General features: G+C 34.1%; 1 protein-coding gene across 1 annotated transcript in view; it reads left to right on the forward strand.

Annotated features, from left to right (window-relative positions):
• DENND1B (DENN domain containing 1B) overlaps nucleotides 1-24,796 on the forward strand; it is a 161,858-nt gene that overhangs the window by 112,661 nt on the left and 24,401 nt on the right. Inside the window, exons 13-15 of the mRNA XM_026853973.1 lie at nucleotides 7,089-7,214; nucleotides 16,829-16,930; nucleotides 23,051-23,141. Of these exons, the coding sequence (XP_026709774.1) occupies nucleotides 7,089-7,214; nucleotides 16,829-16,930; nucleotides 23,051-23,141 (319 nt within the window). The remainder of the gene's footprint in view (nucleotides 1-7,088; nucleotides 7,215-16,828; nucleotides 16,931-23,050; nucleotides 23,142-24,796) is intronic.

Raw genomic sequence — 24,796 nt, forward strand, 5'->3', positions numbered from 1 at the left:
CCCCCCCCCTTTTTTTTTTTTTTTTTTTTTTCTTATTGCCTATAGGGGAACATACTCTGTATATCATTTTAAATAGTCACAGAAATCACTTACCTTGTTTTTCCCAATAGATTCTCTAAGAGAATATAATTGTGAAACCACTGTTTTGATTATTTAGTTCTAGATGCTTAAGCTGTCACAAGTGGTTGTCAAGAGCAAGAATTTTATATCAAAATGTGAAATCAAAGAGTTACATTTTCTGAAATTTTAAATCATAAAAACAAACGGTCTTAGTCAAAGTAAGGCGCTGTAGTGCCATACTAAGTCTTTTGGTTTTGTTGGTAATTTATATATATTTGGTACAATGGAAATCGAACTCTTGATTATATTGTCAGTTCGCTTTGATTTTAATGATGTTAAAATCTAGACTTTTTATAGATCGTCTGGTCAGTCTGTCTTTTGACTCAGTATCAACTATAGTTCAGAAAAAGACTATAAAAAATATTCTGAACTTTTGTGATTTTTACATTAGTTTATGAAAAAGTATACACGCACACATGCATGTATATATAATAACTTTGGTTATACTCTATCATTCAAGAGTACAACAAGTAAAAAACGCGTCATTTTCTGGTGTGTCAATAATTTTAACGGTCCTTGCATTCAGTGAATAAGGTTGAGGTTGTAGTGTCATGGAGGTACATTCTTTTGTCAAATAATAGGTAAATGTAGAATTGAGAATTAGGCATCATCTTTCAAAAAATGCTGGAGTTGTAGCTGGAGGTCTTTCAAACAGTAAAAATTGATATTTGCAATGAGAGGGACTTCTCATTTATTTTACAGATGCATACCAAAATGATCTCTAAATGAGTAGGCTAGCATGAAGAAAATAGGGATACAGATCTTCATACTTTTAAGAATTATATTCTCCCCCAGGATATAAGCATGTTGTTATTATTAATGTTAATGGAGGTTATCCAAGTGTACAGACTATACAGTACACTTAAAATATTTCATTCCAGAGAACAAAATAGAGAACAATACAGAACACCTGTGGTTTATGCAAAATATACTTGCAGATATTGAGGATTTTAAAATGAAACTTTTAATTTTGACTATTGAGATGTCTTCCTCTACTTCAGTCTATAAAGCACTTTAATTAAAGCAATTTAATGGGAAACGTATACAATTATATTTGGGAAACCTGGAAACAAAAGGCACAGACAATGTCCTTGTTTGGCTCATAAAATGACAAAATGCTTGTCCTTTTGCATTCATGAGGGGCAGTGCAACTGCTAACATCTCAGTTAAAAAGTGTAAGACAAGGGAGTTTAGAGTCAAAATGGTAAGTTAGACTTAAAACAGTAAAGCAAATGTCAAAGATAATTACAAATGTAAACATTTTAACCTATATAAATAAACCTCATAAGCTTACATGCAAAGGTAGTAAAGCTTCTGATGAAAAAATATGAGTACCTACCTCTGAAGAGTGTTAAAATAGAATGAAGAACTGAAAATCTAAAAGAAGCTATGGTCTCACTGTCCCTTTCAAAAATTGTTTCCAGGTTGGTTAGCAGCCTAACAAAAGAAATGCAGTATTTTCAAAGAGTTTTCTAAAACTGTTTCTTATGTCTGAAGGAAATTAAGTAATTATTTTCCTGATCAATAAGCCTGATGATGTCCTCACAGCATAGGTATTTAATAGTTTACTCATGTATAAGTAATATGTCTATTAAAATGCCCTGATTGTGATTTTTTTCATGATAAATTTAAGATTGAAAAACATTATTATGTGGTATTGTCTAATAAACTGTATAATAAATTAACTGAGATTTAAAGGCATTTTTAAATCATTCACTTAAGCATTTAAATTATAGTTACAGGCTAGATGACTTTCTATGCATGTGAACTCTATTATTCTGTCAGACTGACCAGTGGTCTTGACTGTGCAAAGGTCAGTGGTCACAGTTGTCCTGAATTACCAGTCCTTTTTTCATGTGGACCCTCTGCTGCGTTGCATGCTGTAATCTTCTTAATGGCTTCATTCCAATATTCACACATAATATTTTAGATTTATTGACTGTTAGAAATACTACCATGCCAGTAGCAGTTCCGCTACTCCTAAGGTATTTAAAATTGGAAAAATAAATCAGTGCAAGACTTTCAGGAATCCTTTGTTTTCTTAGAGGGGGAAAAAACCCTCTTTTTCCTCTCTTCTGACAAGAACACTTGTTTTTAAATTTTATCATTTCACTGTGAATTTGTCTATTACTTTTTAATTAAAAAAAAAAAAGTTATTTCTGTGGGAGTAAATTTTCTAATACAATAATACTGAGATCACCACTTTAATAACGTAAGACATTAGAAAAAGAACATTTGTGCTGTATATAAATTAGCAGGGACCATAGACACACATCTATAAACTTTGGCCCTGTAATACCTGCTTGCAGTTAACTCTGACAAAAGACCAAAAGACTACACTTTTGCTCAAATTTGAACACTCTCAAGAAAAGCTTGGAAAATTGAGGGCATCACTTCTAGTAACCAAGTCTTTCTTGGTTATTAAAAGCAAAACTTTTATAAATATGATCTTCAGAAAACAGCTTTATAGGGTTTTAGCATCTTCTGTTGTTATTAAATGTTAACTGTAAAATCTACAGCACCGTTGAAAGATGTGCAGCCTTTGTAGTGTGTGGTGTCCACACACTATGATACAGTACAGAATCTAAACAGGTTTTCAGAGTTTTGGTTTTAAAATTCCTAAAGTCACAGCATTTTTAACATCATAAATCGGGCATATGAACATTACTGTTCTAAAGTTAGCATTTGAAAAGTAGGCTGTAATTCACTTAGAAAATTAAATTTACTTTATCAAAACAATTGCTGAGAGTGCAAATTATTTCTGAAAATACAATGATTAACAATATTGTAAAGAAGTTATGGTCAACGTTTAACAGTGCAACTAAAAAGATTTTTTGTAAAATTTAAGTATCATAATTTACTATGTTTTTCCATAAGAAAATAGCCAAAAATATTACTAATATATCTTAGAAACTCAGAGCAGTCAGCAGTGTTTGCATTGTTATGAGGTAACTGTTTATTTTAGATAAATTCTTAGAGTTGAGATTCTGTTGAACCTTGATATAGTTTTAGAAGCTAGAGCATGAGGTTGAAAAGTACAATGAGTTTTGCAAACATTTTCATTGAAATAGTTGTTGTATTTGTGATTAAATGCTGGAGGACTGAGATGCCGAAATCCTGTGTGTGTAGATAATATCAAATATGTAGAAGTCTTCATTAACAATACTGTTTTAAACCATATCAGATTGCATTTTGTTGTGAGGTTTTTTTTTTTGTTTCTCTTTGCCATTATCTCTCACCTTCATGCTGTGGATAGCGGGCTTACTTTTATAGGGACGTGATCTGATGGGGAACACCAAAAAAATAGTTTAAAGCATAACAACTGTCAGTGATATCAGAGAAGTAGCTTTTTTCCAATGATATGGTAGTCATTGGGAACTCCAGTGCATGGTTCTGCATTTCTCAGGCAACAAATGTTTTGAATATTTCTATATGTGCATGGGTTTTTGCCAGAACAAAGGCATCGATTAATAGTTACGTGATTTTATCAATTTCTTTTTTAACTTTATCTGAATTTCTACTCTTCTGTTCACGTGGAAATGGAAGAGATATTAGTCATACTTTGTTTCTGATCAGATATATTTTCAGAAATCTTAGAAAGGATATAGGGTGACAATTTAAAAAAAAATACGTTTTTTGTTTTAATGACCAACACAGTATGTTTCTATATTTTAGATACGCTTAATTGCATATGAAAACAAAATCATATATCAATCTCATGACTTTCTAAATCTCTGAAAAACAGTTCTACTGATTTAAACCTTCCTGAAGCTCTGATTGCTCTTCATTGCTACTGTTTAGCAGTCTAATGAAGTCACCTTCCTATGAGAAGCTGTTGCTAGGAAAAGATAAAAACAGTTTGCTTCTAGTGTAAATTAATAATACCATTTCTGAAACAGATCACTAGTGTCTTCCAGAAATAAATTTTAACAGCATTCTAACCCCTGTGGTTTGTTTGTTTGCAGTTCTTTATTTTTAAACTTTGTAAAAGGCTATTTCTGCTTAAGACATGCAAAGAAGGGGAGAAAAAAAGTTTGGCATTCTTAATTATAGATAGGTTGATGGATTAAAGCATGCATGAGGAAAAGATTTTGAGAAAGATGTTGCTTGATATTTTATTGGCTTGGTGCCAAAACTGTTTATTTTCTTTGAAATTTTAAGAGCTATTAATGATGTCACCCAGAGGGGTCTCACACTTCCTTGATTTTAGGTTCATGGATGTAAGCAATCAGAATCCTGCTGTGCACCACATCCTTCAAAGTGGTTCAAAGCACCCAGTCTCTTATCTATACCTACTGTATTGACTGTAATAACTACTTTATAACTTTATCTTTGATTAAACTGTGGAACTTGGAGAATTTGCCAGCAACCTACCCAAATGCTCAGCTTGGATTTACCATCATTCGGTGGTGGGATAAGCCCTGAGAAAGCACTGTCCCTCTTCATGCATGTTTGCTGACCTCAGCTTGAAGGAAGCCGAGGCAGGTCTCAAGGGTGTTTGAAGTATGCTTCAGCCAGGATTCTGGTTGTGACGATTGGGAAATCAGGGTTGCGGCCCACATTATCTCTGCAGGCTTCTTTTCAAAAGCACTGTGCTCCTAGTACTTCTGCAGGATAATCTAATAGAGCTCTTCCTGCCTTTCAGCATTGCCTTCTGAGAGAAATGGAAGTTGGAGGAACTTTCTTTGAACTCCAGCATAGCCCTTCTGAGGCTCAAACTCCCTCCAGAATGTCAGCACAAAATTGTGCATCTGACTCACACATTTTTGTTCTGGAGAACCCTCTATCAAACTGCCAGCCCATTGAGATGCTTTTAATATTGTTGAACTAATAATGCACCAATACTGCAGTAAAGTGGGAAATTTGTTGCTTTCTGTTGTTCTTTTTAACACATTTTTGCCTAAAGCATCCTGTTTTTTGATTTATGTTAGGGTACATAGGGCCTGCCAGAACTTTGAAAATCAGAAAATACCATTTTCCTTCACATCTTCCACTTTGTCCTATAATTTCACTGCTCTACATCATCTATACACCCTTTCTTCTCTTACCCTGTCTTGTCATCTGCATAATTCCCCCAGGCTCACAAGGTATATTTCAGAAGAAAGTAGATTTAAAAGAATGTAGAGAATTTTCTACATTTCCCTCCCTTATATTTAGAAGATACTTTGTCCATCATGACAGAGGCAACATTTTAAGGTTGACAATTTTGGTTTTGACCTCATGTTTACTGTTTTTGTTTTAGTGAAACTGAGCTAACTCTGATGGACAGATTTCCCTTATACAAAGGATATATAAATTTATTTCCCCCAGAATTAAATAATTTTTCAGTATTTTTAGTAACTTTAAAATAATCATACAGTACAGAACAAAAAAATCTCAAACCTTGAACTGCTTAACTGTTTTTTGTACTCAGACTTGTACTTTTTATCTTTTGTTTTGAGGTGTAAGGAAAAAAAACATAAATGAGCCTTGGTGTATGCTTTCCATGCGCTAAGAGAGTCAGGCTCTAAACTTTTATCTAGATCTGTGGAGCTTGGATATAAATTGAAAAGATCACAGCTATGGGGAAAAGACCTATACTGTAAAGGCCTTTCTGCATAGATTATGAACATCATAACTCAATAATTTTTTTTTCAAAACTATAGTTATAATTGGACCCAATGGGGGTCTCTCTCTTTGATCAGATCACAGTAACTGTGACTTTACACTGGAAAATGTCACTACTGTGAAGGTTTATCACCTGTAGAGCTGGTCTTTTCTCTGATGCCATGTTCAGTTCTCATTAGCATTATTCAAAGTTTAGTTGTTAATTAGGTTGACACTTCAATTATAATCATAATCTACAAGAGCAGTCAGGACTACTTGCATAAAGAAACAAAAAGATATTCTTGCATATATTTCTAAAAGAATGAAAGCTATTTTGATGGTAGTTTGTGCTTATAATGTTCTGTTTAAAGAGTAACTCTGAATGTTACTTTGTATAACATTTAGGGACTTAACTATTGCATTATTGGGTATATTGCAATACAAAGGGATATAGAAGGATGTATTCTACCTAACTGGAGTTGACTTACTTCAGATGTCTCTCATGATGAAAATTAGGAGAGTATAGAGTATAACTGAGTGTAATTCCACATATCTTCAAAGAATACTGTAATAATTACAGAATTATATGATTTTTCTCCAAAGTATTTCCAAGTAGGGATCATCTAAATTGAAATTTCTTTTTTGTTTCTAATTCTATATAATCAGTGGTTGCCATTTGCTAAGTTAAAAAAGACAGACCTCCTTAAAAAAAAAAAAAAAAGGTAAGCAGTAAAATAAGAACGGTCTTTGGGTTGTTGTTTTTTTTTTTTTAACTACAGGTGCCTCCTAAATGTTGCTCTTATTTTTTTCCGCTTTCACATGTTTTATCTTCAAGGACAATTCTAAAGGCAATGTAGCACTGAATTTACACAAAATTTTCTCAATTATTTTACAGTGGTAGCATGAGAAAGGATGTAAGATAGTAATTTGACTTTAAAAAATAATTTTAAAAATCCCTAAAACTGAATAGGCAGTGACCATTAAGAGTCCTTAAAAATAATCCTTCATAGCATAAATACAAACTATCCAACTATCTTCATTCAAAACAAGTAGGTACATGTTATGATTGAGAAAAAAAAAATATGCAGAAAAGTGGCTCACATGCATTTTACTGTAAAATAATTAAGCTTATTTATGTCAAGAGGCCTTGGGAAAAAAAGAGAGCATAAACCAATTTGCATTAGCACTCTACCATCATCCCCTGCTTTCATTTCAATTAACAGACCAGCAGGTGCTCTTTGCAGTTAAAAAGCTAAGCTATCAAGGAGGAGGATGAAGTTTTGGCTGACCTGTAGACACCATGGTTTGCCTGCTGATTGGGTTCATACCTCGCTGTACCAATTTCTGAGGTGTTAATTTAACTGTTCCACTCTGTCATGCAGGTCTCGGCCTTGAAAAATAAACTGAAAAAGCAGTCTACAGCTACGGGTGATGGAGTAGCCAAGGCCTTTCTTCGAGCACAGGCAGCACTGTTTGGATCCTACAGAGATGCACTAAGATACAAACCAGTAAGGCTTCTTTTTTTTTTCCTTAATTTTTAAGAGCACAGTCTCATTCCTTGCAAGGAAAATATGAAATGTTTTATCCCATTCTGAAACATTTAAAAGAAAATGTTTTAAATCTTAATCTGTGCTAAGAATGCAGTGACAATTTTGAAGACACTACCACTTCCTGACAGTGAGTTATACTGAAAAATACTGATGTCCCAAGTCAGCTGTTTTTTTTTATTTGTATCACGTTTATAATTTATTTAGCATAAAATCAGATTGTGTTAATGAAACTACTTACATGCAGGTCACATGGTTTAATGTGGTGAAGAACTAGGAGGCTGTGTCTTTCAGATGTCATCATTTTTCACTATAGCAGTCTAGAGACATTGCTGTGTTTGAGACCAGAATCTTTTTATTTCCCAGCAGAAGCCAGATAGGAGTCAAACATTCATCTTCTCTATTATACACTTGTTTTGATTCCACTGAGAAGTTAGGAGAACTGAAAACCCATTTCATCCCATCAGAACTTCAGAATTTTTATTTCTGAAGTTTTGCTGGTACTCAGTAGATTAATGTGTTATGGGCTTTCATACTTTTTGGTTTATGAGGGTGGTACATATTGAGCTTATTAGTGATAAAATTATTTATCAGAAACAATTTAGAGGTTCATTTCATTTTTCAGTCCAGATTCTTTTCCTGTGATATTTGCAAATTGCTGAAAGTAGTTCCATTTGATAAAAATGCATTGAGATGACATTCACTGAATCAGATTTCGAGGATATGATGATTGGTGGTCTGATGGATTCAGATAAGTATTGAGATTTGATAGGAGAAAATCATCCTTGCTTGAGGCATCAAGTTTGTAAATATGGTGGGTGTGTGGGTGCATGGATGGATGCTTGTTTGGGGGTGAGGAATGGTGTATTCTGTTGTTGGGTAAGGAACTATGTGGTATTCCTTGACGGAAGTGGATAGGGTAGTTATTAATTCCAGATGAGGCCTTTTCCTGGAGGACACATTAGAATACAGTATGGTACAGTCTTCCTTCCACCCAGCTGCTTCTCTTACAAGTAATCTTTTTTGCTGTGAGCATTTTACACACTAACTGTCTGTGCCACCCATGACCACTGTTATGGAGATGAAAAGTAACTCATGCAGAAATGACGTAACGCTTAAGGATTTAGTTCAAATATTTGTGTTTAGCAGTCATTATAGTTTTCTTATGATATGGAAAGCCAGTTTGCATATTATAGTGAAATGACTGTACCTGCTTTCAAAACTGTTAGAGTTCAACACAGTACTAGTTTCATTAAAACAAATAATTTGAACAAAACAGATGTAATTTATTTCATAGTAGCATTACCTGACGCTGCTTCAGGAGAGGTTATGTAATTTGTCCCTTAATCTAAAGGTGAGGACACTGGTCCAGGTCAATTCATGGCAGCTTGCAGTAAGAGCTGTTAAGACAAAAAGTGTCTTAATCTACATTAGATACATGTAAACAGAATGATGTCAGTCTGGTTGATGTCCTTACCTCTGCTCTGATGAGAAATAGACTCCAGTCAATCCTTTGTTTTGGTAAATTTGTTGAACTGAATGTGCAAGTTCTTTAGCATTCTGGTTAGCATCTCTGTTGAAATGAGCTCTCCTTTTAACTGTTATACTTTTTTATTTCAGTTTATCTGTTGGTATATCTGAGATATCTACATTTGCACTGTACTGGAAGTAGTGCACCATGCATCATTTCAACTGGCAGACATTTGTCTAGGTGACCTTTGCAGTCATTCTTCCTGCATTATTTCCCTTACTTTTGTGTTTGGGTTTTGTATTGTTTTTTTTTTCATCCACTGATTTAATATTAGAGAAGATATTTATGAAACCATTGTGTCCTGATGGGTTTTTTTTAACGACAATGTTATTTCAGAATATTTTAACAGGCAGAAGTCTGCTGGCAAATACCAGCATATCTTGGACTGGCATCAACTTGTCCAAAGACAAAGCATATTAAAAAAAGAAAAAAAGTGTAGTTGTTAGTTTGAGCTGTGTTCACATAGTTTTAATTTAATATTTTACAGAATTTTTATTGTGATAGAAAAATCTATTAGAAGCTGAATTTGTCCTGGATTAGTAAAAACTAAGAGGAGCTGTCCCATGCTTGTTTAGCTTATTTTACATGTGCCTTTTGAATTCAGTGTAATGTATTGTGAATTGGTAAGTTAAAAAAAAAATCAAATCAGAATTGGCTGTATTACAACCATTTGTCAGGAGTCTCAAAAATTGTGAATTGTTATTGCAAATAAAATACTACCCTTTGCTTTGGAGTCTGTAGTGCTAGATCTAATAAGGAAATCTAAACCACAGTTATGGACTTTATGTTCTTTCAGGAGCTCAAGTAGTAGTCATGTAGAAAATTTGCAGCAGGTATACTTAAATGGGAATATTTTCTGTATAGGTTTGAAATACTTTTGCTATAAATAAGCTTGTCATATTTTCAGAATCAAAAATGGAGAGGTTTTGGGGTACCGTTTTTAGGATCACAAACATCCTGATGAAAAATAAAATATATTTGGATAGTTATCGATTACTTCTAAGTTTAAAAATATGATTAAGTGAACTATTTTCCTTGCAACAGTGTGTTCTGAATGATTTTAAATTGAAACATGAAACAACTGTCATTAATATTCACTTTGAGTAAAGAACAGCTTTAGTAGTGTCTGTACTCATCCAACACTTCTCTTCACTCCAAACGCTGTTCATCACACTGAACATTCATTCTGTACAACTGTTTGTTTTCAGCATAGGACAGATTCTCCGTGGTGTAGCAATATGTCTTGAACAAACGTCTAGCAATTATTGAAAAAAAATGATTGGTGAAAGGGAAAATGGGAAGCTTCTGAGGTCTTGAAAGGAGTTCATGGGACTCCGAAAGACCATATGGAAAATTTGCCTATTCTAATACAGACAGGATATATGGCATGTAATATATAAAGGTGGTAATATTTTTTGTGTGTTATGATAATAAAAAACTTAATCCAGGAAAAAGTTTCCAAGAAAAGTGGAAATAGTTGCTTTTTTCTGATTTGATCGTGACACTGAGTTAAAGAAATTGGTCAAATTGATCTAACTGCCAGAAGTATTTTTGTAATATGCAACACTTTACATTAGCAAATAATGCATAATTGGAGTGTATCTGTAGAGCAAAACAGTACCATTGGTGCTGCAGACCTGACATCCACACAGTGTGCATTTCTAGCTTTATTGTGGTTCTTCTTTTAGTCTGGTGTTGAATACTGAATACCCATAACTAGCTGGAGTTAATTTTCTGCTTTAGCTTAATCCAGAAGGCATCCAGTTCATAGAAGGTGGGGGATGATTGAAAAAATTGCTTCACTGTCATTGATAAATGTCAAAAAAATAATACAGAACAAAATGCCATCAGTGGAATGGTGATGATAAATCTTTTTGTATATGGCCTCATTCACGTAGAGGACTGCAATCCATTTTAAGATGTTGGGTGAGATGCTTTGAGAGGGGAATGTTCATGGACTTTTTGGGGGTCTCCAGCAGTGGCAATGAGGCCATTCAAACTGGTTTGCTGTAAGGAGCCCTAGAATATAGAAAGACAAGTGGTCAGTGCATGGTTGTACTCACCCAGCTAGCAGCTGCAGTGTGAGCCATTGTGCAATCTGCAACATCAGTGACCACACACAGTTTTGATCACAAGAGTCTAACCCTGCTGAGGCATTGCAGTGGTCAGAGTGTTGTGAGATAGGTGCTTTTTACATCACATAAATGCATATACAAACCCAAATTATGTTTGCTTTGGGTGATCACAACTTAGTCTTGAACCTTTTATTGCTCCTGTTTTCTTTTGGTAGTCCAGCATTTGGGAATTTATCATGGAATAATAATGCACGTTCTGTGTTTCAGAATTGCGTGCACAGGTGGGAGATAGATACAAAGATTACAGTTGGGCAGTTTGTGTCATTTTGTCAATCAATGTGTGTGCAGTGTTGTGTTTTTTCTAGATATTTTGCTTTATGCATTCTTCATGGGTGATTTTTAGGCATCCTTCCTTATATCAGACAAGAAACACCCCAGTCAAACATTTTAACAAATCTGTGATGGCTAGGGAAAATGGACCTTATACATATACTTGGGCAAACCTTGCAGATGAAAGCAAAGACTAGTAAATTTTTTCCATTAATCATATACAGTATGGTCAGTTAATAAAACACTATATGATATAAAGAATTCTTAAACAGGTAATATTCCCAATCTATGTTTAGAGAGGGAGAGGGAGATAAGAGAATGAGGAAGGAGTGGAAAAATAATGAATATAAAAGTATTTACTATGATAGAGATTAATTTTAACATCATCAGGAGAATAAGCAAAGCAGAAAAGTTGTTTGCTCCTAAGCAGCAAACATCAGGAGGAATTACAGGTGTGATATTTCTATTTTTAAAAAAAGGTAATTCATCATGGCAAGACAAAGACATTTCAAATGTATTTCAGATAAACAAATCTGCTTACTTTATTACACATCAATTACAAGATTATGGAATATAAGCAACTTATTTTCTACTTTTGAAAAGTTGTCTTTTCTTCAGGATTTAGCTAGCAAAAGATGAAGTCGTTGAACAAATCCCTTCTCTTGGAGAAATGGCCCTCAAATCTCTTGATGTTAAAACAAAAGAAATAAACTCAGGATAGCTTTGTGTTAAGTTGTGATGGTTATAACATCACTCATCAGAATTAAGAGATGAAGAGCAAAGGCTAATGGGTTGCTCTGGAATGCTCAGCAGTAGGAGTTCATGGTCTCATCAGCATGCCAGGGGTGCTGAGATAACTTCCACCTTGAAGATAGCACAACCTGTCAGACCTCATTGTAACTGAATGCTAACTGGAGTGCTTTGGGCCAATATTGACACTATTTTAAGTAGTGACATCGGCTCTCCAACAGATGCACGTATTGCATTCAATATGCAGTAAATCAAAACAATACAATTAAATGTTATGTTTGGAAAAAAAAGATATTTTAAGATTCAGAATGCACCTGAATTACTTGAGAATGCATAAGTAGTGATTGTTTATAATTGCGTTTCGAAATGAAACCTTTTGAGGATGGGTATCTCTTGAAATCGACATTGACTTGTTTACCTTTCCCCCAAGAGTTCGGCATAGAAATTACGGCAGAGTACAGAAACAGAGAAAGAGTAATGAAATGCCAGAAGATAGCTTGTGTTTTAAGTCCAGAACCACCCTGTGTTATTTGTTATGACTATATATTGCGACTTCACAAGAATTTTATTTTACATGTTGAAAACCATATTGTTTAATTTGTCTTAAGGACTATAGTAGTCCTTTATTGACTATAGATTAGTATTAATAAGAGGTGTTGTAGGATTTAATTGTGTCTATAAGAAATATCAGCACACCTGAATCTTTTTTGGGGGGTAGATTACCAGAAATTTGCAGATTTCCCAGAAATGTGTTCGTAATTTTAAGTGGAACCTTCCTGAGTAGAATCATCATACTTAGTTATCTCCTGGACCTTATCTCTGGATGTCATGATAGCAGATGAAGTTGCAGCTTTGTAATTCCTTGATTTTAAACTGGGGAATTCTAATATCAAAATGAAAATGGTGTTTAAAATCTTGTGGGTTTTTTTTTCTTTAAATAAAGTATACAAACCCAAAGAAGCTATGGCCATACCTGCCTAACTTCTACTCTTCATGTAATAAGTGAGAGCTGCAATATTAAATGGTATTAATTATAGGAATAGTTGATATGAGTCATCTCATACTAGACCAATATGAATGTTTTCTGAAAAATAATTAAAAAGTTTGTACTTCTTGTTCAAGTTAAATATAACTAGATTTAGAAAGCACAAACATACCTTCTAATCTAGATTATTTTTTCTTTTGAAATGATCATGCTGTTTTAGCTCACTGTTTTCACGTTCTATTGAGGTCTGTATAAATAGCTTGCTTAAAATGTGAATGTAGCTTAGAGTAAGAAATTCCTGCTGTGTGTGGCAAGCTATGAAAAGAGAAGAAAATTCTATAGCAACTGTTGTTAAAAGGACAGATATCTTGTTTGGGCATAGATTATTTGGTCTGAGTATTAGCTGTCTACTTTTCAGTATGGAGTCCCCACTGGGTTTTGATCGAACTTGTTTTGAAAGTACATTGTAGATCAATACGACAGGGGCCATTTGATGGTCTAGTAGTTAAATATCAGTGGAGCATTCCTCCAAAACTCAGTTTCTAAAGGTACCTGGTTGTATTTGCAGAAATAAGAATGTAACAAGATTTATGTTAGAAAACTTCTAGAGCTTTTTTTTTTTTTTTTTATATTGGTGCAAAAATTTTTTAAATAACACTTCAAAAGGCTTCATGTTTACCGCAATCCTCTTTAAGGGTTTGTAAAAGTTTTATTTGGGAAACAAATTTGTTTTTCAGAGCCTTGAACAAATAAAAAAGCTAGGAATTAATTATATTATTTAATGCAATTTCAGAAAAGCTACAGTAGATACTCTGAGAAAATTTCATTGTGGAATTTCTACAGGTTTCAACAGATTTTCTTTTTCATGAGTAGCTCCTAGCTTTAAGGAGCTTTAAGCCTACTCAAATTTTTAAAGTAATATTGCTATCAGGAGGTTCAAATAACGTAGATGACTTTTGGATGTGAACTCTTTATAGATCTTAAACAAATTTTCAGCTAAGGAATATCTTTGGTTATTCTGTCTCCAAAGTGTACTGATAAGGGAACAGATGCACCAATGCATGAGTGCTTACTAAGTGTCTGAAGCATCCAGTGATTAAAGGAAAGTATTTGGGAAAATATTACAGCCATGCACTAAAAATGTGTGTTGAACTACCATTTCCTGGTGTTTTGTTACATGGCTCGAGCAGGTGAAGTGCCATCAAGTAAAACTATTTGACTGCTCTCTCTTCCCAGGCTGATGTGAAAGGGAGAGCAAGCATGCTGTGAGGATAACCTCTCCTTTTTTGCTTTCATCTTTCCCAAGACAATTGGGAAAGTGGCAGTGGAGGCATAGGTTAGTTTTTATTTTTCTAAATAGTATATTTTGAAAATACTATTTTCTCTCTCTGGTCCTAAATGTAACATTTCATAGTATGTCATGAGCCATTGTCTAGTCAGTTCTACACTCCCACAAAGTCTCTGTATTTCCAGAAATCATTTCTTTGTGTAGGGGCAATAGCAACAATAACAACAAAATATAAATAAGGAGTTGTTATCATTTGCTGCCTTGAAATTTTTTGGAAGAACAACAGAACTGAGAAAGAGAGTCTGCCCTCAGGAATGCTATGTCTTGTACCACCGTGTCTCACTGGAGACTGTTCCATTTGTTTTGATGCACTTTGAATTTGCTAAGTAGCTTGGGGTCATCTTCTTAAGACAAGGGTCTTTAGGAACTCAAGAATAGCTAATGTAAAGTGGGTCAGGAAGGAAGTGCTATTTAAAGTACCACGTACATTTCAAGCTACTTGGCAGATCCGGCATGTCCTGCATGTGTAGTGTTCAGTTACCTCAGGAGAAGTAGTAGGTGGGGTAACTTGGGTGCTTTTCCTGGAGACTTGATTGACACAGTGCCATGTATTGTACTGAGATAGGTTTGCATATCACAGCATTCCAGCTACCCTGTGGAAGGGGAAAGATTATGTTAGGTAAATGTATAGCTTCTAGCTCTTCCAGTGAGATTTCTTCTCTAAATTCAGAGGTTCCATAAAGAAGTAAGGATGTAAAATTTAAAAACAAATTGAACATGAACTTAAGTACTTTGAGTAGCATTGGACCTCTTATAAGAGAGACTTAAAAAGAGGGAAGCTTTTGACAGTATAAGAATAGGATTTTAAAACCACATCATGGTGTTTTTACTGCAGCATTTCCTTGGATCATATCTGTACCATTTAAAAACAAAGTGCAAGGTGTAAAGAGCGGTTGAAAATGATTTAGAGCTACTCCACCAAACTCACCTGGGTCACATGCAGAAAACAGTTTGTGATATTCTGGAAGCACATAACTGCACAGTCGGCCTAAATGATAGGAAAAATGCATGAAGTAGCACGTGCAGTTAAAGTTGAACAGGGTTAGGAGCAGAAAGCTGTGGTGATCATGGGCATGAATAAATTTGTCTTTAAAGTGGCTAACAGTTGGAGCTATTGTGAAGATCAGTATAGCGGCTGTCATCTTTTTTCTTTTGAATGGCTGAGGTGTCTTTCTATTGAGTCATGGGACTGCACTGTATATGTAGCTTTCGGGTGGTAAAATATTCTGTGGTAGATTTAGGTGCGGCGTTCTGTTGGATTCCAAATTTTATGTCCTTGAGACCTTTGGTAGTTGGTTGTAACCTGGTAATTATTTCGGTTTTGTAAACTTGGGTGAGAGGCCTTTTGGCTTTATGATTAAATTAGTTCATGTACCTTGATCACTACACAAACTTTGTAATGTACCTATTGTTCATCTGGTTATAACAAAGTACTTCAAGTATTTATGACAAAGTATTGACAAGAATTACAGAGTTGGAGAGAACACACATCAGAAATGTCCAGTGGTCTGTGCATACTGAAGAGAGCAAATTTTAAATTAAATTAGGGAATAACATAGGAGTCAATTTAATTGTTTATAAATAAACATTAGCATGTTTTATTTTTATATGAGTTCTGTTTTCACTAATATTTTTTTCAGCAATTTTCAGTAAATACTTGTTTTCATCTTTCATCATTAGAGTGTTTCGGTGCAGGGTTTTTGATAACTATAGACTATGCACTTTTCCCATGTTGGGGAAATATATTTTATTTTATTAAATAGTAATTTCATCTGCTCAGACTTTCTCCATAACAGGTTCTGGAAAGTTTGTAGCTTTTGTTTAGTGCAAAAATAAAATAAAAGTGTATTTTTCAGTAATTTCCTGTTAAATCATCCATATATTTATCAATCTTCTCATGTTTTGGTAGAATAAATATAAAAAAAAAATTGGTGCAGATACATATTTTTGGACTGAATTATCGTTTTGATTTACTAGTATTGTTGGTTTAGCATGCCAGAGGATCAGAAAAATCCTGAACAATAATGCATGTTAAATTATTTGAAGCAGTAGGCCTGTTTCCTCAACATTTTAACCACTTCCTTGAACTTCAAGGCCAGGTTGGATGGGGCTTTGAGCAACCTGGTCTAGTGGAAGGTGTCCCTGCCCATGGCAGGGGCGGTGAGACTGGATGAGCTTTAATGTCCCTTCCAACCCAAACCACCCTATGATTCTGTGAAATTTTTAATGAAGAGTGGTATAAAGGTAACATGAACTAAATATAAACCACTTTACTTTTTCCTTATAATGCGTATTTTGTAGACTGACTTAATAAACAAGAGGTTCGATTGCAGTAATTATTTTGAGAACTATTTACTTATTGTATGAAGATTTTGTGCTTTTTTTTGTTGTTGTCTGTGTCTGTTTAATTGGCTGCATATTTATCAAGATTGCTTGAAAGGGAATATTTATGTGTATTGACTATGAATAAATAAATTTGTAATGGAGAATGTTAAATACATCAGCATATTTATATACTCTAGTTACCATCTAACTTCTTCTGTTTAAATTTTTTAGGGAGAGCCTATAACTTTTTGTGAGAATAGTTTTGTGAAGCATCGTTCCAGTACTACTAAGCAGTTCCTGGAAACTGCTGTTAATCTTCAACTGTTTAAACAGGTATGGGAGGGTAAATGACCCACGTTTAATCATTTCCTCTTAAAATATATCCATATTTAAATTCATTTTCTTTTCTGTCAGCTTATTAAACTCTGGGATAAAATATAAGTACAAGAACTTTGCATACAGATGATCATACCAGTTTTGTTATTTTTTTTAAATCTTCAGTTATAGTTAAAAAGAGTGGTGGTGGTTGTGGTAAACTCCACAAAAAAATAACCCCAGGGTGCAGAGCCAGTGCAGCGTCTCTGCAGAGCTAGTCAGCAACTCATCTAAACAAGAAAACTCATGAGGTCTCCAAGCTTGATGGTTGAACTTCATTTTCAACTCTCTTGGCTTATGACCAAAGAATCCGAACAACATAGTGGTTACTTAAATTTGGATTTCAGTGGTGTTTTATTTAAAAACTGGATTCATACTGTAATTTCAGTTTTCATTGCTAGCATTTTTGAACTATGAACACAGAGAATCTTACAAACCTGAGCCACAGGGGTGGACTGAAGAATATTCTAGCTAATCTGTTAAGGAAGTTTTTGAACTAATAGAGAACAAATTTTTGAATGTCTGGCACAGCTCAGTAATGGTTTCATTACAGTGTTCGAAATGAATTTTTTTCTTTAGTTTTATTCTGTAAATCTTTTAACCCTTTTCATCACATGTTCCCATTGCATCAAAAGCGTGTTAAGAAACTTATTACTAGATTTTTAGGAAAATCAAGGAAAATCTGAATGAAATCAGAAGACTCATAAAAGTATATATGTGTCTGGAAATATCTGGAATAACTGAGGCATGGGAATTCATGTTTAAATAATCTGGTGGACTTCTCTGAAGATATACTACCATGATAGATAAGGGAAATTCATTATATGTACAATCTTCTTATGTTCAAAAAACAGGCTAGTGTCTAAAGATTTTTACAAGGAAGATACTTTGTAGAAGTTCTGTGAAAATATGTTTTTCCTAATTGTATGAAAGTATTTTGTGTGGTCATAGAATTGAGCTAATTTAATTTTACTGTGGTTTATATGATAACAAAAAATAAATAAAAATATAAAATTATAAATAAGAAATCTGAAACCTTTTGAAGTATCTATCATGTATGATTGAAATGGAAAGAAGTAATGGAGTAAACAGTTTTGTTCATCTCGGTGCGATAAGCTAGCATGAAACTTTCTCAATAGCAAGCTGCCTACAAGCAATGTTTCTACATTGTTGTCACACTACTGCTACTAAAGCAGGATCCTCAGCTGTATGAAAAAGGTTTAACTCCACTGAAATAAGTGGACTTGTCAGTGTGGCTCTGTACTTACTCATTACATTTTAATATGTGTTCAATTAAACAGAATCAGTTTACAGTTTGTTTATAGCTTGTTTTAATTTTATTTCAACTAAAGGAAGTTATATATTTTAGAGGATTAGGAAATAGTAACAATTTTGATGATGTGTGTGGTTTAATAGTAGTAGTAGGTTTTATTTTCATTTCTCTGGTTTCTGTTGTGAAGGTTACTCCTACTTTTTCAGCTAATCCTCAGCCCAGCTGCATCTTCTCCAGTTTTTCCCACTAACAAATGAGCTGTTTTCAAAGTTGCTTGTATTCAAAAAGGCTAAACTGCATTTTATTCTGTTCTGGAAAATCCTTTAAGCAGAAAATAGTTCTTAAAAGCAGCCTTAAACCTAGACCAAGCAGAAAATAGGTACTTTACATGCCCTTTTTTTGTCATAACTGATGAGTAAGCTTTATTTGTGCCATTTTATAAAATCCTTCCTCTCTCCTTTTTTCTTTGTAGGTTTTTAGTCTCCTTCTCCTCCCTCCATTAAAACATGTTAATTTCTCTAAATTAACCATTCTTTTAATTTCAGAAATTGTATCTTTTCACCAAAGTAGTAGGAAGTCACTGCTGGAATAAGTTGTGCAATTAATTCTTTGTGTTACTCCCATTCAAATTATTTTAATATTCAACATCATCAGTTTTTACTTTGTATTGCATTTTCATGTGCGTTCTATTAATGATATTCCCAAATGTATTAGCACATGCCAGTTTTTTGTACCAAAATCATTAATTGACCTGTAAATAGGATCAGTCCCAACACTTATTCTTAAATACCATGAGCAGTGACACTTACAGCCTGACAGTTTTCCTTTCATTACAAGCTGTTAATCTCCTTTTTGGGCCAGTTCTCATCCAACCAAAGGTTCAGGTGTCCTGTTCAGGTACCCTGCTTTTATTTCATCTAGACTGGTATTTTGAGGCACATTCAAGAGGCTTTTCTGTGATACAGGTGAATTGCATTTCATTTATCTAGAAAATTAATTGTCAGAGAATCTGTGAGAACCAGTGTTTTGATAACTCATATGCTACATTTTTCCATTTACTCATTTACCTTTTTTCCCCCAAAAAATGTATTGGTAAGACTCATCAAATTGTTAAGGGCAAACTGACAGATCAGCAGTTATCACAACCTTTTTTTTTAAAGTAATGGTACTGTTATTCTTCAGCTGTGTTTCCTTTACCTTGATAGACTCATATACTTATTTTTTTTTACTTCCAGATATATATGCTGGTTTCCTTAGAATCATGTAACAGAGATCTAAGGGTTTTTTTGACTCAAGTTTTATTTGTCAGGTACTATAATGTCCATTTCTGTATCCCATTTTCATTAACACTTGATTTTTGTTCCCTTATTCAGCATCATAGTCTTTACTGAAAATTGAGACAGGATATTTTTAGTGGCGACCATGCCTAGATTATCTTTTAGCCACAAATCACTCTCTTGGATTTATAAATTATGGAGATGTCTTTTACATCAGATTGATGACTTCACATTTTTGTAAACTGAAAGTACTGTTTATATTGATCTGAAACAGAATACACCAAACGGTCTATGCAAAACATGTATTTTCCAGGAATTTGTAGAAGTAAACTGTGATAAATACCCTGACATGGATCACAACTATAGGGACGTATGAAGTTCAGTTTGCTGCAATTTGCTGGCTTTGGTTTTCTAAAGCTGTATTCTGCCCTGAATAGATTAAATTTTAAAAACTCTGGTTATCATTATTCTTAAACTATTAGGAAATTTAGTTGTATAAAAATACTTTTCTTAAAAATAAAACTATTATTGATATATTAAATATTCTTATTTCCTGATTAAATATTCTGTATGTGACTATATTTCTTCAGATTAAATGTTTGTTTTCTTAGCCTATATACTTATGTTACTTATTTTTTCACTTATTTTTTTCCACATCTTTGATATTTGTTCTATAATGTATGCTATTTGTTAGCTTTTTCTGAGCCTTAGAAAGGCTTCCCTTTAATTAGGCTAACATGGAAGGTAGCTAATACTTATTTCAAGGTGCAAACATAAGCAAATAATAGTTGCATTTTACAAGTCAAATAGTTCAGTTGAGTGTCCAGGAAAAATGCTAAATCATTCTTGGAACTGGCATGAAGCCTAATGCTAGACTGTCTCATTAAATAATCTAGTTGTATAAGTAATGTAATCTGCAACACTTATTGGGATTTGTTCCTAAAATGGTGGAAAGTGTTCACTAGAAAAATAAATAATGAATGCTGGATTAGGACTTGAAGACTCTTAAGTCTTTGAAAAGTGTCAGTAATTTCAAATTTCATTTACCAGTGTTAAGAATTGAGCTGTCTTCTTGCAAGCTATCGAGCTGTTATTCTGTGGAAATTACATTTATGATGTTTTCTTTGCTTCTAGCAACTTTTTGTTTTTAAGTATGGATGAATTGACTTGGAATTTTTACTCCTCCCTAAATAAATTTCTTGGTTTAGTCACAAACATCATCTCTCTTCCCCTACCCTACCTCCCTCCTTATCACCAGTTCAACAGGGTCTTCTGAAGTGGATATGGTTTATATTTTGGTTTTAGAATTCAAAATTATTTAAGGATTATGGTAGTTCTGTATTAAAATCCAAGAGTAGCACTGGAATTACTAGTTTTTATTTAAAAGCAGTAGTCAACCAAGGGCTCTCTGGTTCTCAAAGTGAATGCATTTCTTGAAATAACAGACCCAGGTTTTTTGAGGGGGGATAGGTTTGAAAATGGTAGGAGAAAACCATAAAGTGTATGTGTAATTCCACATGCAATTCTCTTCATGTAGCAATTTAAGCGCAACCATTAACAGTAAATTACTCAAAAGTAATAACTGCTACTACCACTACAAACACTTATCATTTCCTTTGAATAATGTCTCCAGTATCTTTTTGCTAACAGTTCTGTTTGTCAGTATTTACATTAAATACTCAGTTGGAGTGATCCTCTAAAAACTAAAATTCAGTCAGTGTCTCAGCCCTCTGTTGATAGAATTTTACCAAATGATGAGTATGTCCATAAATCTTAGGTTAGTTTATAGTATGGAATGAATTCATAAGTTTCCCAAAAGAGATAATGTCTTAGAGTTCAAAGGCTGGGGATAGGAGTGGGGTGTGGGGAGGGTTTTCCACAGCAGTAGCTAAAGATGCTCTTATCTCTTTTTCTTACTGTGAAATAATCCAGTGATCCCATAGTGGTCTGACCATGAACCATCCTAATTGGAAAAAAGCCAACTTGGTGTAAAACGAAAAAATAAGAAGAAATTCAGACAAGAAAATGAAAGAGAAAGAAATGGTTATCTTCGTGCTTGCCTTATTCTGGCTGCAGGAATTTTTGTACTCTGAGAAAGTAGTTTGTTCCACGTCACTAGTCTGTTCATTGACAAGCATCAGATTGTTACTGACACTGTTTGGTTAATCTGTGGTAAAATAAGATATAGATTAAAAATATTATAAATAATTAATTTTGATTCATTCCTATGTACCGTTTAGTACCAGTGAATAACTCCTAATTCTTGCTAGAAGGTGAACTGTGTATAATTGAAAAAATGCTTTCTCACTTTATCTCTCAGGCTTGAGTTAGCCTTTTGAAAACAAAAATGGAGGGGTTGCTTCTTGAAAGAATTTTAAACCTTTAACGCGCTTGTTGTACTTCTCTGAAGCACAGTAATTCTTGCAAAGAATGTATTCATTCCAAGACATTTAATTATTATTTTATTTTGACTTTTTCTAATGTATTTGGATCATTTCAGTCTTTGTAATATGCACTTATATGTAGCTGCAAATACATGTGCTGATGGCAGCTGTAACCTCTACATAAGGACAACTGTTGCAATATGGATTTGTAGATGCACCTAAGTAAGTGTTAGTGCTTAAAAGACACAAAAATGGCAGACAGATGTGTTAGAACTTAAAAATACAGTGGTGTCAACCCTGAACTGTGCTTAGTCAGGAAGAGAGGGTCTTAGGGGCCTGCCTTGGCATTATGCCTTGCTTTGATTTGACACTTTGTGTCACGTTCCCATACTGTTAAATGAAACATCCTTTGAGTAAGCTTTCACACTGCCAGTCAAATCCAACCTGCTGCTACCACCATTTCTGAAGCCAAGACACAGTCTTCCTCTGCTATTTCACTGGATGGTTCTGCTACAATTCTCCCTCATATAGTCATTCCTTATAGAGTCATTTTTCATGTGGAAAACATACACTTTTAATGGACCTCAGGTAGACATTGTAGCCTCTTGTTTCTTTGAACTGGGTGTGGTGAAATATTTCCAGTTACTCTACAGATATTTTTTTGTGTACAGCAAATCTTACTTTGGACCCGTTGATGCATACCCAGAAAGGGAAACATAGAATGGTTTGTTTATGTTGTTTTGTTGATAATATGAAGTAAACATACAATTTCACAGCAGAACATCAGAGAACGTCTCAGTGACCTTTATATGATTACAAATGTAAGCTACCATTTGTAAGGAAATAAATTCATATATTTTCATGCCATTAGAAAAGCAAAAAAAGCTTGAAAACCGTTAAAAATATTTCTGAACAAAAATGTGTAGATTTTGCATAAAATTTACTTGATCAGTATTAAATACTCTGGCATTTCTGCTGCTCATAGTTGCAACTGCTCTTGCAAAATCCATCTAAAAGCAGTATATTATCCTTAAGCCATATGTTGTCTTGAACATACATACTCCATTATAATGTACACAGTTAGAACTATAACACTGTAAAGAACTAGAAGGGCCAGTAAAGTGGGACTTTTTTTTTTTTCCAGTTTATTGATGGTCGTCTATCAAAATTAAATGCAGGAAGAGGATTCTCTGATGTTTTTGAAGAAGAAATCACAGCAGGAGGCTTTTGTGGAGGTACAGAATTAATTTGAATGTACGCATTGACACTTCTTTGGGAACTTTTGAACATGATGATGTCTTCACAATGTCCTGTAAATTTTAGAAGTCATTAATCTTGTTAGTGCTTCATTGTTTCCATTCATTCTTGGAAGGATTTTAGCCTTTAAAAAACCACTTCTGGTACGTATGCTATTATGTATCTAGTTGTATCAGTATATTAAATGAAGATATGTTAGTTTAATCCAGTAAAATAATACTTAGATTTCAGTATATGATGAAATATCACTATATTGTTTACATTTTAAACTGCATATTTATATGATGATACATTCTGTGTAAATTGTATTTTTAAAATAATTTTGAAATTTATGCTGCTGAACTTCTTCTAGATTGTTGTTTTCTGTAAACATTTCTAATGTGGGTTTTTTTTTCCATCTAATTATTTCTGCAGTGCAGAAATCGGAGAGGTTTCCTGAATTTTTACAGAAATTTGCTTTCTCCAGCAAATGTGTTCCTCTAAAAAAGAGGGGAAAATTTCTTACATTTATATATCATCTGAGAAGGGATAATGGAAGTTTGCCTTCTTCATAAACCAAAATATATTCCTTGTGTTATTTCCCTCAGTTATGTTCACTGACAATTGTTATAACACTTTTCACATTAGCTAGTTTACAAAGTTAACCTGTATAGAAGATTGCATGCTGAATCCATTCCTGATTATTACAGGATTATTGAATGGTTTTCTGTTAAACATTTAGCTCTATTGTTATTTGAAGTACCATAGATGCTATCAAAATATGCATGACACAGCACAAATACTACTTTACGGTCAATCTTGAAAGTAGTGGAGAAGCTTCCTCAGTAAATGGAGGTTATGCAATTTGAACAAATCCACTGAGTTGCATATGGCAGTTTTAGATGGTCTTCCTTTGCAAGACTACCCTTAAATGAGCATATGTATAGGGGAGGATTTGGCCCCCAGGGAGAAATCATCAAGTAGTGTGGAGCCACCTTCACCATCTGCAAAATACCTTTTTTATACTCAGAGTACATAAATCCTTTTGTTCAAGATTTTCACTGCTGTCTCCTGCCCTCTGTGTCTTGTGCTGTGATCTAGCACATAATTTGTTTCTTGATTAAAGTGTGGTTAGTTATACAGAGATTTACTTCTTTTCTGCCTTTTTAGGATAACTTATGCTGCTCAGTAAACAGATTTTAGTCTTTGAGCAGCCATTATTCAGATAGGTGGTGTCGGTATTCAGAGTTCGTTTGCTGACTGCAGTTAGGGGGTCAGGAGGCTGCAATAAAACTGCAGTAGAAGTTAGATAAACCTTGTTTCTTGGCCGTGCTCTGGCAGCCTGTGAACCACATCTCACCTGGCTCTGCTCAGGAGGGAACGCTCGGCTTCGCTAGCAGTCCTCGGTTAGATTGCACTGCGTGCATGCTTTTCAAGTCAGACAAGCTGTATATTGCCAGGCTGTGGACAAATTGCTTAGGGCACATATTCAGTATTTACATAACTGCTGTCTCATTATCGTTATGAAGTGCAGGGCTAACAATATGTATGCAATTGAAGGTGACATTTTGTGACGCTAATGGGGTAGAACTATGATCTCTTTGCAGAGTTAACTCCCTTCAAATTTATCAGGAAGCCCTAGGTATTAAAAAAA

The sequence above is a fragment of the Athene cunicularia genome (genome assembly GCF_003259725.1).
Source record: "Athene cunicularia isolate RWA chromosome 8 unlocalized genomic scaffold, athCun1 chr8_part1, whole genome shotgun sequence".
NCBI lineage: Eukaryota > Metazoa > Chordata > Aves > Strigiformes > Strigidae > Athene > Athene cunicularia.